The sequence below is a fragment of the Solanum stenotomum genome, unplaced genomic scaffold, assembly GCF_019186545.1.
Source record: "Solanum stenotomum isolate F172 unplaced genomic scaffold, ASM1918654v1 scaffold30406, whole genome shotgun sequence".
NCBI lineage: Eukaryota > Viridiplantae > Streptophyta > Magnoliopsida > Solanales > Solanaceae > Solanum > Solanum stenotomum.
In genome coordinates this window covers 145,528-159,777 of record NW_026030956.1, presented here as the reverse complement: position 1 = coordinate 159,777, position 14,250 = coordinate 145,528, and the positions used below count along the sequence as shown (strand labels likewise).

The 14,250-nt window shown below is 30.6% G+C and overlaps 3 protein-coding genes across 3 annotated transcripts; 1 reads left to right on the top strand and 2 right to left on the bottom strand.

The window, feature by feature from the left end:
- Window positions 1–359: 359 nt before the first annotated feature.
- LOC125851869 (uncharacterized) lies at window positions 360–1,353 on the bottom strand. Its single transcript, XM_049531615.1, has one exon. It carries the CDS (start codon window positions 1,270–1,272, stop codon window positions 655–657), a length of 618 nt encoding a protein of 205 aa, XP_049387572.1. The 5' UTR covers window positions 1,273–1,353; the 3' UTR covers window positions 360–654.
- Window positions 1,354–3,177: 1,824 nt separating this feature from the next.
- Window positions 3,178–3,886, bottom strand: LOC125851885 (uncharacterized). The gene has a single exon (XM_049531633.1). The coding sequence runs from the start codon at window positions 3,799–3,801 to the stop codon at window positions 3,178–3,180; it is 624 nt and encodes a 207-aa protein (XP_049387590.1). The 5' UTR covers window positions 3,802–3,886.
- A 1,218-nt stretch (window positions 3,887–5,104) lies between these two features.
- On the top strand, window positions 5,105–5,817 carry LOC125851877 (uncharacterized). The gene has a single exon (XM_049531625.1). The coding sequence runs from the start codon at window positions 5,152–5,154 to the stop codon at window positions 5,668–5,670; it is 519 nt and encodes a 172-aa protein (XP_049387582.1). The 5' UTR covers window positions 5,105–5,151; the 3' UTR covers window positions 5,671–5,817.
- The last annotated feature ends 8,433 nt before the right edge of the window (window positions 5,818–14,250 follow it).

The window sequence follows — 14,250 nt, the reverse complement described above, 5'->3', positions numbered from 1 at the left end:
AATTTGTTGATACATTTAATTTGTATAAGTTATGAAAAATATTTATTATCTTGTTTGTATATTGACAAGCGGAATATACAAATGGAGTTCTGAAAAATTCTTATGGCAAGCGAAATATACAAACGAAGTTCTGAAAAATTACTAAATGTATATACTTACTTTGTTTGTATATTGAAAGCGAAATATACAAACAAAAATATTCATAACAAATAAAACTATAGCTATGAAGGATAATTAACCAAACTGTATCTATGAGCATAACTAAATTTAATCTCTTTATTATTTGTGAATTTTTCTCAAAATGTAATTACTTAACTTATATTGCATTTTTACAGCCCAAAACTTATCCTATCTATCATAAATCTTTAGCCCAAAAGTGTTGCACCTTTTCTTTCATTTTTTTTCTCTTTCTTCTGGCTTTAGTCTCAAAATGCAGAGAGTTCAGTCCATCTTATGGTATAACAGCGTATACTTATTACGATTTGTATAATATTGTATAATGTTATACATCTATTGAGAGAGAATTATACAATACTTATACATACTAGAGTACTCCACTTTAGCCAACTAGAGATTCTGGAGAGGATGGTATGTACGCAGCTTGATTCCTACCTTGTGAAGGTAAATATAGAGTGTTTCCAATAAATCCTCGGATCAAGTAAAGTAGGTAAGTTGTTGATCAATAAATAAAAGACTAAACATAACAATATCTATTGGTATCCCCTTAACAAGATAGTACTTCCTCAAAACACCTTCCTTAATAAAACCAGCCTTTTCCAACACCCTTTGTGATCCTATATTATCAACAGCCACAATACCTTCTAGCCTGGCCAAGTGGGGCCAATCTACGAAGATGGTGGACGCCACCATCTTCACTGCCTTGGTGGCAATCCCTTTGCCCCAATACTTTGATGATATCTCGTATCCAATTTCGCCCCTGCATCTATCACTTCCATGAAATGATGATACAGAAATTGAACCAATTGGCTTGTCATTTAAGCATATTGCCCTGTACCATGGATGTGGTATAACAACATCAGCAATGTATTGCATCGCGTCTTCTTTGGATATGAAAGTAGTGTCACGAGAACAAAACTTATTAACGTTGTCATCCGTAAACCATTCCATAAAATCATCAATATCTGTCAGGTCTAATAACCTGAGACTTATTATGTCATCTTCTTTGTTACTCAATTTCAACATCTCCTCGACTTTCACTGGCAACTCTTCGTTAAGACAAGAAAGATCAATAGAGGATGAATCAGATTCCATAGCCAAAAAACACTGAAATTTTCTTGGTTTTATTATATGTTAAGAGATTATAGTTTTAGGGAATTAAGTGAAACATGACAAAGCTGGAACTTTATATAAACTAAACATGAAGGATAAAGAATGTTTCAAGGAAATTGCTAGGTCTTTACTCTTCATATAACTTAGTCACCAAGGAATGGAAAAAAAAGGCATATGAACTTTCTTAGCAACCTCACTTGACAACTGTTGACAACTGTACAGCTTTTCTTGGAGATTCAGGATGTTGTTTTCACTGATTACTCGCTTCGTTTCAATTTGTTTGTCTTACTTTTCTTTTTAGTCTGTTTAAAAAAGAATTAACTCAATTGTGCGTGATGAATATTGCCATTAAATGTCTCTTTTATTAGTAGTGGTATGTTTAAGACCATGAGAATAAATGACACTTTGGTAAATTCTACGTATGTTTAGTTTAAAATCATCGTACCAAACAAAGAGATTCCAAAGAGTGTACTTAGCTGCCTCAAGCAATAAGCCAATACATCTATTGCGTTCCAATAAAGCCATCAAGTTAAAAAAAAATTTAACACTATGGTGGAAGTTCTTTAAATCATTCATTCTTTGAGATCTTATTTAGCAAATCTTTACAATGTCTCCATCTCATAATAACAACAAGTGGAATCTATGGAGGGTAGAGTGTATGCAGACCTTACCACTACCTCGTGGAGGTAAAGAAGCTGTTGCCGAAAGACACAAGTCACAACCCAGAAAGTTATAATTTATAAACTATCTTCATTGGCAATTCTTCAGATTCCATTGAAGAATATAATAGATGAAATTTCTACTAAAACATGAAAATTGTGAATGGAAATAAAGATAATTTATTCATAATTTTCCATAATACAACTCTTATTTTAGTTAGATACTAGAAAACCTATTCATATACTATAAAATTTTGACTATGACCGTCGGCTCAGGTAAGTTGATCTGTAGATAAAAGACTAAACATAACAAGATCACTTAGTTTCCGTTTAAAAATATAATATTTCCTCAAAACACCTTCCCTTGTAAAACCAGCCTTCTCCAACACCCTTTGTGATCTTATAATATCTCATCGAATTTCATTGGCAACTAATAACGAGTAAGATTAGGGAAGTGAAACATTATATTAAGCTAATAACATGAAGGATAAATAATGTTTCGAGGAAATTGCCAGATCTTTACTGTTCTTATAATGGGTCATTTGCAAACAAAAACATAAACTTGTCCAACTGTACAGCTTTTCTTGGAGAATCCATCAAAAGTACTAAATTAATCAAGATGTTGTTTTTAGTTCAATATCTATCTATTACTCTTTATGTTTCAATTTAAGTGTCTTAGTTTGACTAGACACTAAGGAACATACAAAAAAATTGGATCTTACTATAATACTATCAGATAGAATGTTGAAGTTGAAAAACATACTAAATATAAAAAGAGACTTTTTTTGGATAAATCAAAAAGAAAAAGTAAGATTGAGGCGTAAAGAATATTATATTACAATAATTTCATGATGTTAACAAGTAGTACTATAGAAGTTCACATAGTTCATGTTTGAAAATTTCTAACAGTACAGTAACGGTTTTTCTAAATTGGAGATCAGAGCTAGAACTATATTACTTTACAACACGCTACATAAATTGAGACTGAGGAAGTAATAAAAAGAGAAAACATACAACTATATAAATTATTTCAAGTATATTAAAACTAATCTTAAAAATACACAAATCTTGTTTACAGAATCACTAACCTTCTGATAACAAAGTCAACAGAAGAGATCAAGATTCAAGAATAGTTAATTTCTCAGCACACTCAATAACATTCTTATGCTTGATAAGAAATCAATTAATTAATTAAAGATTTTATAAACTTACTTACATAATAAAATAGCTAACAGGTTTCTATGGTCGGTCCGTAACCCTTGGATGCTGAAGACATCCTTAGGCTGATCTCATATTGATCAGTAGATAAAATACTAAACATAACAATATCTTTTGTTTTCCCTTTAAGTAAATAATATTTCCTCAAAACACCTTCTTTTTTAAAACCAACTTTTTCCAACACCCTTTGTGATCCTGGATTATCAACATCCACCACAGCTTCAAGTCTCTCTAAGTGGGGCCAATCTACGAAGATGGCGGACACCGCCATCTTCACTGCTTTTGTGGCAATCCCTTTGCCCCAATACTTTGATGCTATCACATAACCAAGTTCACCTCTACATTTATTAGTACCATGAAAAGGTGAAACTGAAATTGTACCAATTGGTTTGCCATTTAAGCAAATTGCTTTGAACCATGGATGTGGAATTGCAACATCAACTACGTATGATATTGCATCTTCTTTGGATTTGAAAGTGTCCCATGAACAGAATTTACTAACGTTGTCATCACCAAACCATTCCATAAAATCATCAACATCTGTTAGGTCTAGTAACCTCAGAGTTATTATGTCATGATCTTCTATGTTACTTAATTTCAAATTCTCAAGATTAGAAGATGTATCAGATTCCATTGCTTCGAATTGGAAAAAAAATATGAAAATATTTGAAGCTAAAGAGAATTAATTTAATTTTTTTTTGAGGCTTTCCTAGATTGTATAGTTTCTAGATCATGGAGATGTGGCCTTTTTATATTAATAATAATCTTGGAATTAATTTGACCATTGAAAATGGAGGAGTCAGATAAGAAACCTTCTGGAACTTCTTTGGCCTCGAAACCGTGTAAAGCATCACTAAAAGTTTATGTTTCACTCTTAATCAGAGGTTTCGGAGGTTGTGATCGGGTTCGAGCCATGCCAATGAAACAAACTCGAATTCTTGATAGGAGCAGTTTTCTTTTTAGTGCAGACATAATTTTATAAATAGACATCTTAGTTTGACTTCAACCGATTATTAAACACTATTAAAAATGTAACCCTGATTAACTTGTATGTATCTTCCGGTTAAATATTCTAACTTATATCTGGATACTTTTTAACTTTTTATATCACGTCGAAATTGAGTATCAATGAGGCGCAACAAAAACAAATTAAAATATACTATATAAACATATTTTTCTCAAAATTGAAGTATTTATTTATCATATATTAAAATATATATCTATATTTTATGCCTTGAATGAATTCTACACCATATAAATTTAAAAATGAAGTCAACTATCACGAGCCATTTGCAGCCAATAAAAGAGAGCAATAATTTCCATAGCCGCCTCACTTGACTACTCTCCAACTTTTTCTTCGAAAAATCCATCACAAGTTCTTAAAAGTTGGGATATTATTTTCAGTTCAACATTAGAATAAAGGTATTGTCATATAATTAGAAAATTATATATTTAAATCGTAAAAATATTTTTTATAAAAAATACAAAATAAGAAATTTCACACCTAGCGAGAACTTAATGCATTGAACTGTTTCTTTGTTCTTTACCTTAAATTATATAGTTTAAGAAAATATTCGCACATCCTCATAATATACTAACTTACATATAAATATTCTTAAATTATTATTATTTTACTTACTTCCTAAACATAAAAAATAAAAAAATAAAAATTTACTTATTTTACACGAGGGATATCGACCGACACTACTTGGTTAAGATTTTTTAGTATTATATATAAAAATATAAGAATCTGAAAATAAGTTGTATTAAACGGACCTAGATATAATAATAAGTTGTACTTGTAGTTTACTTGTTATGTTTTATTAGTATCTTTTAAATAATTTTTATTAATATAATATCATAATATTAATTTATTTATTTTTAAATATTGACACCGCATCATCACATGCCTAATATAGTTATGTACTATTGTCCAAAACTTACTCAACAGAAGAGAGATCATAGGTAGAACAAGTTCAATTAAATGGACAACACAAGAATTTCTCTAAGGCCATTCAACATTTCTGATGCTAACAACCTCTTTACATGGGCTAACGATGAAAACGTTACATATTATCTAAGATGGAACACAATCACATCAATTGAAGCAGCAAGAAATTACATCCAACAAGTTGTTATTCCACATCCATGGCGTCGATCTATTTGTTTGGATGATCGATCAATCGGATACGTATCAGTAAGGCCAGAATCAGGGAGTGATCAAAATCATAGAGCTCACATTGGATATGCAATTGGTTCTGATTATTGGGGACAAGGAATTGTTACTAAGGCATTAAAAATGGCTATACCAATTGTGTTCAATGATTTTCCTAATTTGGTGAGGGTAGAAGCATTGGTGGAACCTCAAAATATAGGGTCACAAAAGGTGTTAGAAAAAGTTGGTTTCAAAAAAGAAGGATTTTTAAGGAAGTATGGTTTTAATAAAGGTGAAATTAGAGATATGTTCATCTATAGCTTCTTATCAACTGATCAAATTTTGTGAGGAAAAAGAGGGAGGGTTGGCTTAGGGGCGGAGCTACAATTCTGCTTATGAATTCAGCAAAATCTAGGCGTTTTGGCCCAAACTCGATATTTGTGTTAAAAGATGTACTTCATATATATATATAAATAATTTAACAAAAATCAATAAGTTATTTTTTTGAGAAGTTAGAACTCATAAACTCGAAATTCTAATTTGTCTCTGCTTGGGCTTTATCAAATCAATACAATGTTAAGGTGAAAAGATGAACAATTTACATACGAATTTAATTTCTATGAACTGACAAAACTATTAGAACGAATTAACTTGCAACAATAGATAATCTTTCACTATCAAGTATGATACAAAATATAGTTTGAAGACAGAGAACAAAATTTTGTTTATTTGCATCAAGCTTTTGAGGAGCTCATTCAAGGCTTACTAGAACTATTATTTAACAGAAAATAAGAACTATTATCCTAATTGAAAATGGGGAAATTGAAAAACACAAAAACACACAATAATCTAAATAGTTTCAGACGAAAACATAGAACAATAGAATATATATAAACAAAACAATACGTCATGATAATGTATTTACATGTATCAAAGGTTGAAAATCTTTTGAATAATTACTGAGATTTCTTGGAAAAAGGGAGGAATTTCATATTAACAAGGAAAGGTTTAAGTTAATTGAGGTGAGGGAGTATGGATAAAAATCGCGAGAGAGGAAAGGAGAGAATGTGGGTAAAAAATTGAGAGAGAGAAAAGTGGGTAATGAAGTCTTTTTTTCTTCTTTTCAACGATAATGAAGTCAAATGTGGGCCCAAGTTGAGAAATAAAAAGAAGGTAAATGAATTATATTAGGATATACTTTATTTGCTAAAATATTGACATTTTTAACAATTATTTTAAACTGTAGATATTTTTAATAATTATGTTGGAAATATTGACTAGTTAGCTAATTTTTCCATTATTTTATAATAAATGGGCTCCAAGCCCACATTTAATTATGTAGTCTAGCCCATCTTTAGATACTGTGCATAGCAGGATCTTTGTGATCAACTGATAAGAAATGATTTTGGGGTCAACTTAGATCTCAAAAGCTAGATCATTAAGTGAGAATTATTTAAGACGGTATACAAAGACCAAATCACCTATTGAAATCAATGTGGAAAATCTGAAACTCCTCACATAACTAGGCTTGCTAATTAGAGCATGAACAATATAACATAAACACTCAATGGCCACTTGGAGTTTCACTTTAGAATTTGAAACTCTACAATAATAGCTATTTTCAAAATATTTGTGAATTTTAAATGGAAATATGTCTAATTCAATCTCAAAAAATTAGCCTATAAAATAAAGATAGTACAAAATAATATAAGCTAGTGTGTAACACCCCGACTTTTCAAAACGTCTAAATTAACTCGTATCTTCGTGGAAAGACAAGGAGGGTGAGTAATAAATTAAGAATGATGTGGAATGTCCTATTTTAAGTGTTCAAGTGTTGCATCTCAAGTTTCGAAGTTAGGTAAGTGGCAAAATAAAAGTTGGCGGAAGTTATCGTAAGTTCCTTCTTAAAGATTTCTCTGAAATTTGGGTCAAATGTCTTGGAGGTTTTCTCCCAATCTATAAAGAGTTATAGGGCCCACAAACTATCGAATCGAAGGTCTACGAGTCTAGTTTCCAACGCATCAAACCGTTCATTCATACGACTTTAGAATAGAGAGATATTCGCATTTTCGTGGGACTGCGTAAGCAGGCACGTGAGGTGGGGCCCTAGGTCGGTGGAAAGTTGTATATATCTTCTTCTTCGAGTTTTTTCTTCATTTTAAGCTAAATATACAGAGAAAACATAGAAACCCATTTTTAGGATCAAGTGAAATATAGATTTTCTCGACGTAAGTCCTTGACGAAAGTTGTTCTACGCGTTGGGCACAACATCGTGGTATAATTTGTTTTATCAATTGCGTAGCATATCACATTTTAGTGTTGGGACAGCAGGGGTTTGAATATATTTGAAGGTTTTGAGGTGAATTACGAACCTAAGATCGAGGTAAGACCTTTCTTTCATCGACTCTAGCTTTTATAAGCAGCAAATAGCAATTTGCGACAAAAATACATATCTTTTATTGTATTGTCATGGTATATTTTATTTTGTGTGTTGATTATGGTCCTACCTTGTTGTAGTATCGAGGGAGTTATGAGTTAAAGTCTTTAGGCCACGTGAATTTAGCGAAAAAGGTATGTTAAGGCTATTCTCTTCCTATGGCATGTTTCCTTAAAGCTTAGGAGCAATGTAATTGAGTTGTTATCGTTGTTATACTTATAGCTATTATTGTTGATTGTTGGCTGCTCGAGTGCGTATAATCCTCTCTTATCGAAATTCTTATTCAGTAGTAACATTCGTATGTTGGACACGACTTAGAGGCTATTTGTATAGGTTGCCTATAACTAAATTGCTCACTTTTAGCTGTTGGATTGTTATTGTTGCCTTTGGGCTATTGTTGTTAGCTGCAGAAATGTGATCTATGCCTAGCAGGGTTATGTTCTGCTTACAGGGCTATATGGATGCCTAAAAGGGCTATGAGTTGCCTACGGGGCTATATTGATGCCTAGAAGGGCTATGAGTTGCCTACAGGGATATATATTGACGCCTAAGAGGGTTATGTGCTTCCTACAGGGCCATGTTGTTGCCTAAGAGGGCTATGAGTTGTCTATAAGATATGTTAATGCCTAAGAGGGCTATGTAACTGCCTGCGGGGCTAGGGGACTACCGATAGGGGTATACAGGCTGATTGGCACCTTCCGGGCTTATGGGGGCCTGAGTAGGTGGTCTTGTGTGCTGTTTGTACCTACCGAGCTTATGGGGGCTTGGTTAGGTTGTTGTTTTATTATTTTTGATAAATTTAGATTTAGAAGCAGGTCAGTACAATTATCTTATCCTTAATTTATTTATCAGATTATTCCAGTATATCAGGATACCTCATCATAGTCTATTGCCTTTCATACTCTGTACATTATTTTGTACTGACGCCCCATTGCCTTGGGGGCACTGCATTCATGCATGCAGGTCCTGACAGATGACCGAGTAGACCTCCATATCAGCAGGATTGACTTTTATCCGATTGGTCAGCCCCTTTCCTCCGGAGCTGCCAGAGTTGGGAGGTTTGTTACCTTTTGTTGTATATATTCTCATGGGTAGGTTGGGGCCCTGTCCCACCAATCTTTACTACTCTTAGAGGCTTGCAAACTAGTGTGGGGGGGTTATAGCTACGTTATGGCCATGCTGGCCTATGTTGTTGGTTTGTTGAAACTTGTGAGCTGTTTGATGTATTGTACTGATATTTACCTGTTTTTAGTTTTGGTATAGATATCATGGTGGCCTCGACGGCCCAATCAGGACTTCTGTGCTAGTTGAATATTTCTTTATATGAACTCTTGGGAGTAGCTGGTTCTTTTGTAGATCTGTTGACAGGGGCCTTGCCGGCCGAGGGCTTAGTTTTAAGCCGAGATATACTTGTTTGTTTTCTTAATTGTATGTGACTGTCATGCGCTAGTAGCAAATGGTTCAGTAGGGTCGGCTCGGGCCTAAGTTTTGGCTTTAGGAGTCAGTTGCGCCCCTTGAGTTTGGGGCGTGACATAGTGTTTGGCCCCAAGTTTCCAAATATTCTTGGAAAATAATATTTGGGCCAAGTTTTTCGATGAAATTACACCATGTGCTTGGCCCCAAGTTTTTCCAAGAATATTTGACTATTTCAAAAAATATGATTTATACTCATAAGTTTTAAAAACTATTAAAATACCCATAAATTTGTATTATCATTTTATAATGAATATATTCCATTAAAAAATAACCTTATAATGTAATTAAAACCATCAACAATAACAAAATAACAATATAAGCAAGACATTACATTAATCGCATACTCAAACTTATCACTGATTCGGTTATAATTATAATTCATTAAACACAAATTGTTTTTTTTTCTCAATTTTTCACTTAAATTAGAACTCAAACTTTTTCGGAGGAGGTAGTAACAAATATTAGTTGGAATTAATAAAGAATAGGTATTTTTTATAAAATATAAAATTTTGGGTAATTTTTGAATTTTAATTTTTTTTCAAATATTAGAACTTGGCCCAAATACTAATTATTTTTTTTTAGTACTCGGGAACTTGGAATACTTGGCAAATACATTTGCCAAGTTATATAATCAAACACCATTTTCTAAGTTTTTCTTAATTTTTTCTCAAATATTCTTGGAGTCAAACGGATCCTAAGTAGACCAAATCATATGTTGGGGACCAATGTGAAAAATTCTGACATATTTCTCTCATTTTTTTCTTTTGAAAAGAAAAAGGTACTAATAAATTTTTGTAGATGTCGGTCAAAAAAACCTGGTCAACATCACACTGGGCCAATAAATTGAGTGGGCATCACATTAATTTCTTTTATAATGATAAATAACACAAAAATGATGTAACACAAGAAAAGTTTGTGAGAAGAAAAATAGGTAAATAATAATTGGTCATTCGAAAAAAAAAATTAGCGTGGAATGAGACCTAACTTTTGCCCTTTTTACTGTGCATTGATGCTTCTTCAATTTGTATATTGTTTTATTATTGTCTATGAGATTATATTTTTGCTAAGTAATATTAACTTTGGTCATTATTCAGGACTCTAGAAAAAAAAAAAATGTAATACCTTTAAAACCTCAGTGTCAAATAGTCCAAATTCTTCTTATTTTTCTATATTCCGTACTTATATTGGAGTCTGACTAAATTTAAATCTGCGTTGAAAGTCTCACATTAGGGTTAAGGCTCCCTAAGACGACTTCGTACCCAAAGGAGTTCGAAGTAGACAGTATCTTCCCATAAATAACATCGTCAGGGGCAGTACGTTGTTATGGATTCAGTATGATTCAATAGACTAAAGTTATATTCTCAATTTATAATAGAAAAATATTAACATAAATATAGAATTTATTCAAAAAAAAATTATAATTCAGAACCGTTCTGATTATCATGACATTTGTCTAATCAAAACTTTGATACATGATTCATTGAAAAATACGAAAAATATCTAAACAAAATAAAGATAAAGATAAAGATCATCTTTATAAAAATAATATTTCTAAGATTATCAATAATAGATCTAAATACATTGATTTAGATTATCTAAGATTGTCAATAATATGTCTAGATGCATTGATCTTGATTATCTAAATTATTCCCAAACTATATTATTACAACCAAGGTTTTTCAAAATATTATCTTAAAAAAATGTTTTGAGGTTATTGTATTATATGTCTTCCCTTTGTTTTTGGGTTATCACTCGATGTTTGAAGCCCATATTAAAGGTTTGATTAAATTTAAATTGAGCATTGTAAAACCCATTTAGAGATAACGCTTTCAACAAAAAAAATTTCATACCCGGCTACTTTGGTCTCTAGTTGTTCTTTTACTTTTATAGTCATTTCTTACTCTACATCGTAGTTATTCATCTCAATTATATGACTCTTATGTATATTCCAAAAAATCTTTTCCATATTTTTATTTTTATTTTTATTTCCCATTTGTTGATACTTTCTCCATCTCAAATTTTAATTGTGATTTATAAAAATAGTTATTCTAAAGTATTTCCTATTTTAAAATTTAAAACAATAACAATTGTTTTTTATTTTATTTTTAATAATAATTGTACTTATAGCTTATAAATAACTTAATAGAGTAAATATTTAATGAGTATGAAATGATAAAAAAAGATTCTTCATTTGAGATGTAAAAAAAAATACGACGGATAATTTGAGACGAAAAAGGAAAGAAAGCCTTGTCATTGTCTAACTAATAATTGTACTTTGAGGAAAGTAATTGTGAATATAACTTTGTCTGCTATATAGACAATTCTTTTCCACTCTTTTACGCTTACTCTTCTCTATCTCTCTTTTTTTTTTTTTTCATTATTTGTATTGTCCTTGAATACAATTAATGGAGGGTTGGAAAATTAATGAAAATACTGTTTCAATTTTTATTTATTAACTATAAGGTTTTTTTGAATATTGGGTTTAGTTTGTACTTTTTGTGAATCGTGATGATAAATAAAAGAAAATGCCTAGAAATTTGATAAAAAGCCTCTATTCCCTAAGTCTCATAAGTTTTTTTTTTGTTTTCCACTCGGTGTTCAGAGCCCACATTGGAGCTCCAACTAAATTCGGATCGCACTCTGCAGGGTCCATTTGAGGGTGGCGCTCCTAACAGGATTTTCTCCATACCCAGGGCTCGAACCTGAGACCTCTGGTTAAGGGTGAAGCACTACCACCAGTGCACCACAACCTATATTGGTCCCTAAGTCTCATAAGTTGGTAGGGCAATAAGGCCAAAAGAATATTATTTTTAAAAAAATAAAATTATTTGGCTAAATTTTTAACTTATGTTAACTTAAGGGGTTAAAATAGCACGCTTACACTAATTAAAAGTTAATTATGCTTAGCTAAATTACATAGGGATTAGAACTGGAATATGACTATAACTTGAGATCAAATTTGCTATTTATCCTTATCTCTAACCTAAATAATTACTTGCTTAAATCAGGAAATTAACCAGAGGGATAAATTAAAGTAATATTATCATCATGGATAGGAGTATTCGAGGAATCAAGGTTTGGATAAAAATTGATTCAAATAAAAAAAGCAAACTAAACCAATTAAATAAACTAAGTTTATTTGGATTGGATTTGGTTTGCTTTTACATTTTTCAAAACCGATAACATTTTGTTTAGTTTTAGTTTCGTTTTAAGAAAATCAAAGAAATAATCGAACTAATAACTTATATACATATATTTTATAATTATACATACATAACATATTATTTTTATAAGCAATTTCAAATATCTTATATATGTTTTTATCAAAATTTAATTATAATTATTTATAAAAGCAAAAACGCCCAAGACGAAAGCATTTATCTTATTGGTTTCATGTACTATGAGTATCTATAGTAATTTTTGGTGGGACAAGGAATGCCACTATCTCTTCTTTGTCTAGATCAAGGTAGTGAATTTTAAACCTTTATTTACAGTAAATGTGTTTAGTGTTTAAAAGTTCTGTAATGCCAACTGTTTTAACTATATTTCCTTTTGAATGAATCATTTCTTTTATTGTTGTGTATAATTAATAACCAAAATGAAAGCGATAACAACCAAATTGATAAATATATGTTATATTTAATTCAATTTTAATAATTTAAAAACAAAACCATATGGGAACACCCCTAATTATGGACAACATAAATTGGAGCCACTTATCTTTGAGTTGAAACATACCATTTCTGTTTTACAAGCTAGCCCTAACAATTATGTTAAGTGGACCAATTGATAGGACATTAAGAAATGCCTTGTCTCACCAATTTAATTCATTAAATTAAATAGGGCTTCTTCTGAATTCCATTATTTAACCAAGAAAGTGGTCCCTTTACATAATATATTCTGCTAAAATATAAATATAACCTATCAACGAGGAGGTGGATATAATATCTCCCCATTTACTTTAAGTTTTAAATTTAAGCCTCGAAGAAAAAAAATCGCGAAATTGATTTTACGTTATGAATTTAGATTAATCGAACTTCTATTCATGTGAGAATTTATAACTAAAATTTAAAGCACGTGAATTTGTGGTCTTCTAAAAAAATTAAATATTTTTTGTATATATTTTTAAAATTAGTATAGTATTATATGTTAATACACATGCTTACAAGAAGACTAAATTGAATGTTAAATTATTTTTCTTGAGGACTAGAGACTAATTTTCACTTTAAATATTTTATTTTATTTTATTTTTTAATGATGCATGCATCTATAATTTAGAAATAGTAAATTCACTTCTTTCTTTAATATGATATTGAATATCGGATGACAAATGAAAAATAAATAAATTAATTCCAATAAGATCACTTTCAAGCTTCAACCCACCAAAAGTGATTCATTTGAAATTGGACACAAAACGTTTATTGTTATTTGGGACAGTTTTGGAAATAAAAGTACATTCCAAATTAATTGCACATTTGGACAGCAAATAATGCATCTAATTTTGGTACTAATTATAGTATTAATATAGCATGATTTCTTTTTGAAATAAAATATATGTAGCTCAAATTTACATAAAAACAATTCTTTATTTAATTTTAATTTGTTGACAGATCTTAGTGGACCTACTTCTTTTTAACAAAAAATAAACTTAGTGAATGATAATTGACTTCACAAATCCAATCAAAATATTTAAAAAGTAAATATATGAAAAATTAAAAAGAATTTAGCGTATAATATATATATATATTTTAGATTATATATTTATATAGTTTGGTATAATATTTGGTGTTACTTATTCTAATTAAAATAGTTTAGAGGAGTTTTAGAACCCTCGCAAAGAAAAAATGTGTAACTAATCATTTTTACTCTAATATGGGTACATTTTTGTGTTTCTTTCTTGAAATTTATATTTGATTTACGTATCAAAGGTCTTATTTAATTTTTAAAATTTAATGACCGGTCAAACAATTTCACATTAATTAAAAAATGAATGCATCATAATTTTCAAGTAAAAT

Excerpts from the sequence above, each read along its gene's own strand:
- LOC125851869 (XM_049531615.1), bottom strand. The coding sequence starts at position 1,272 with ATGGAATCTGATTCATCCTCTATTGATCTTTCTTGTCTTAACGAAGAG.
- LOC125851885 (XM_049531633.1), bottom strand. The coding sequence starts at position 3,801 with ATGGAATCTGATACATCTTCTAATCTTGAGAATTTGAAATTAAGTAAC.
- LOC125851877 (XM_049531625.1), top strand. The coding sequence starts at position 5,152 with ATGGACAACACAAGAATTTCTCTAAGGCCATTCAACATTTCTGATGCT.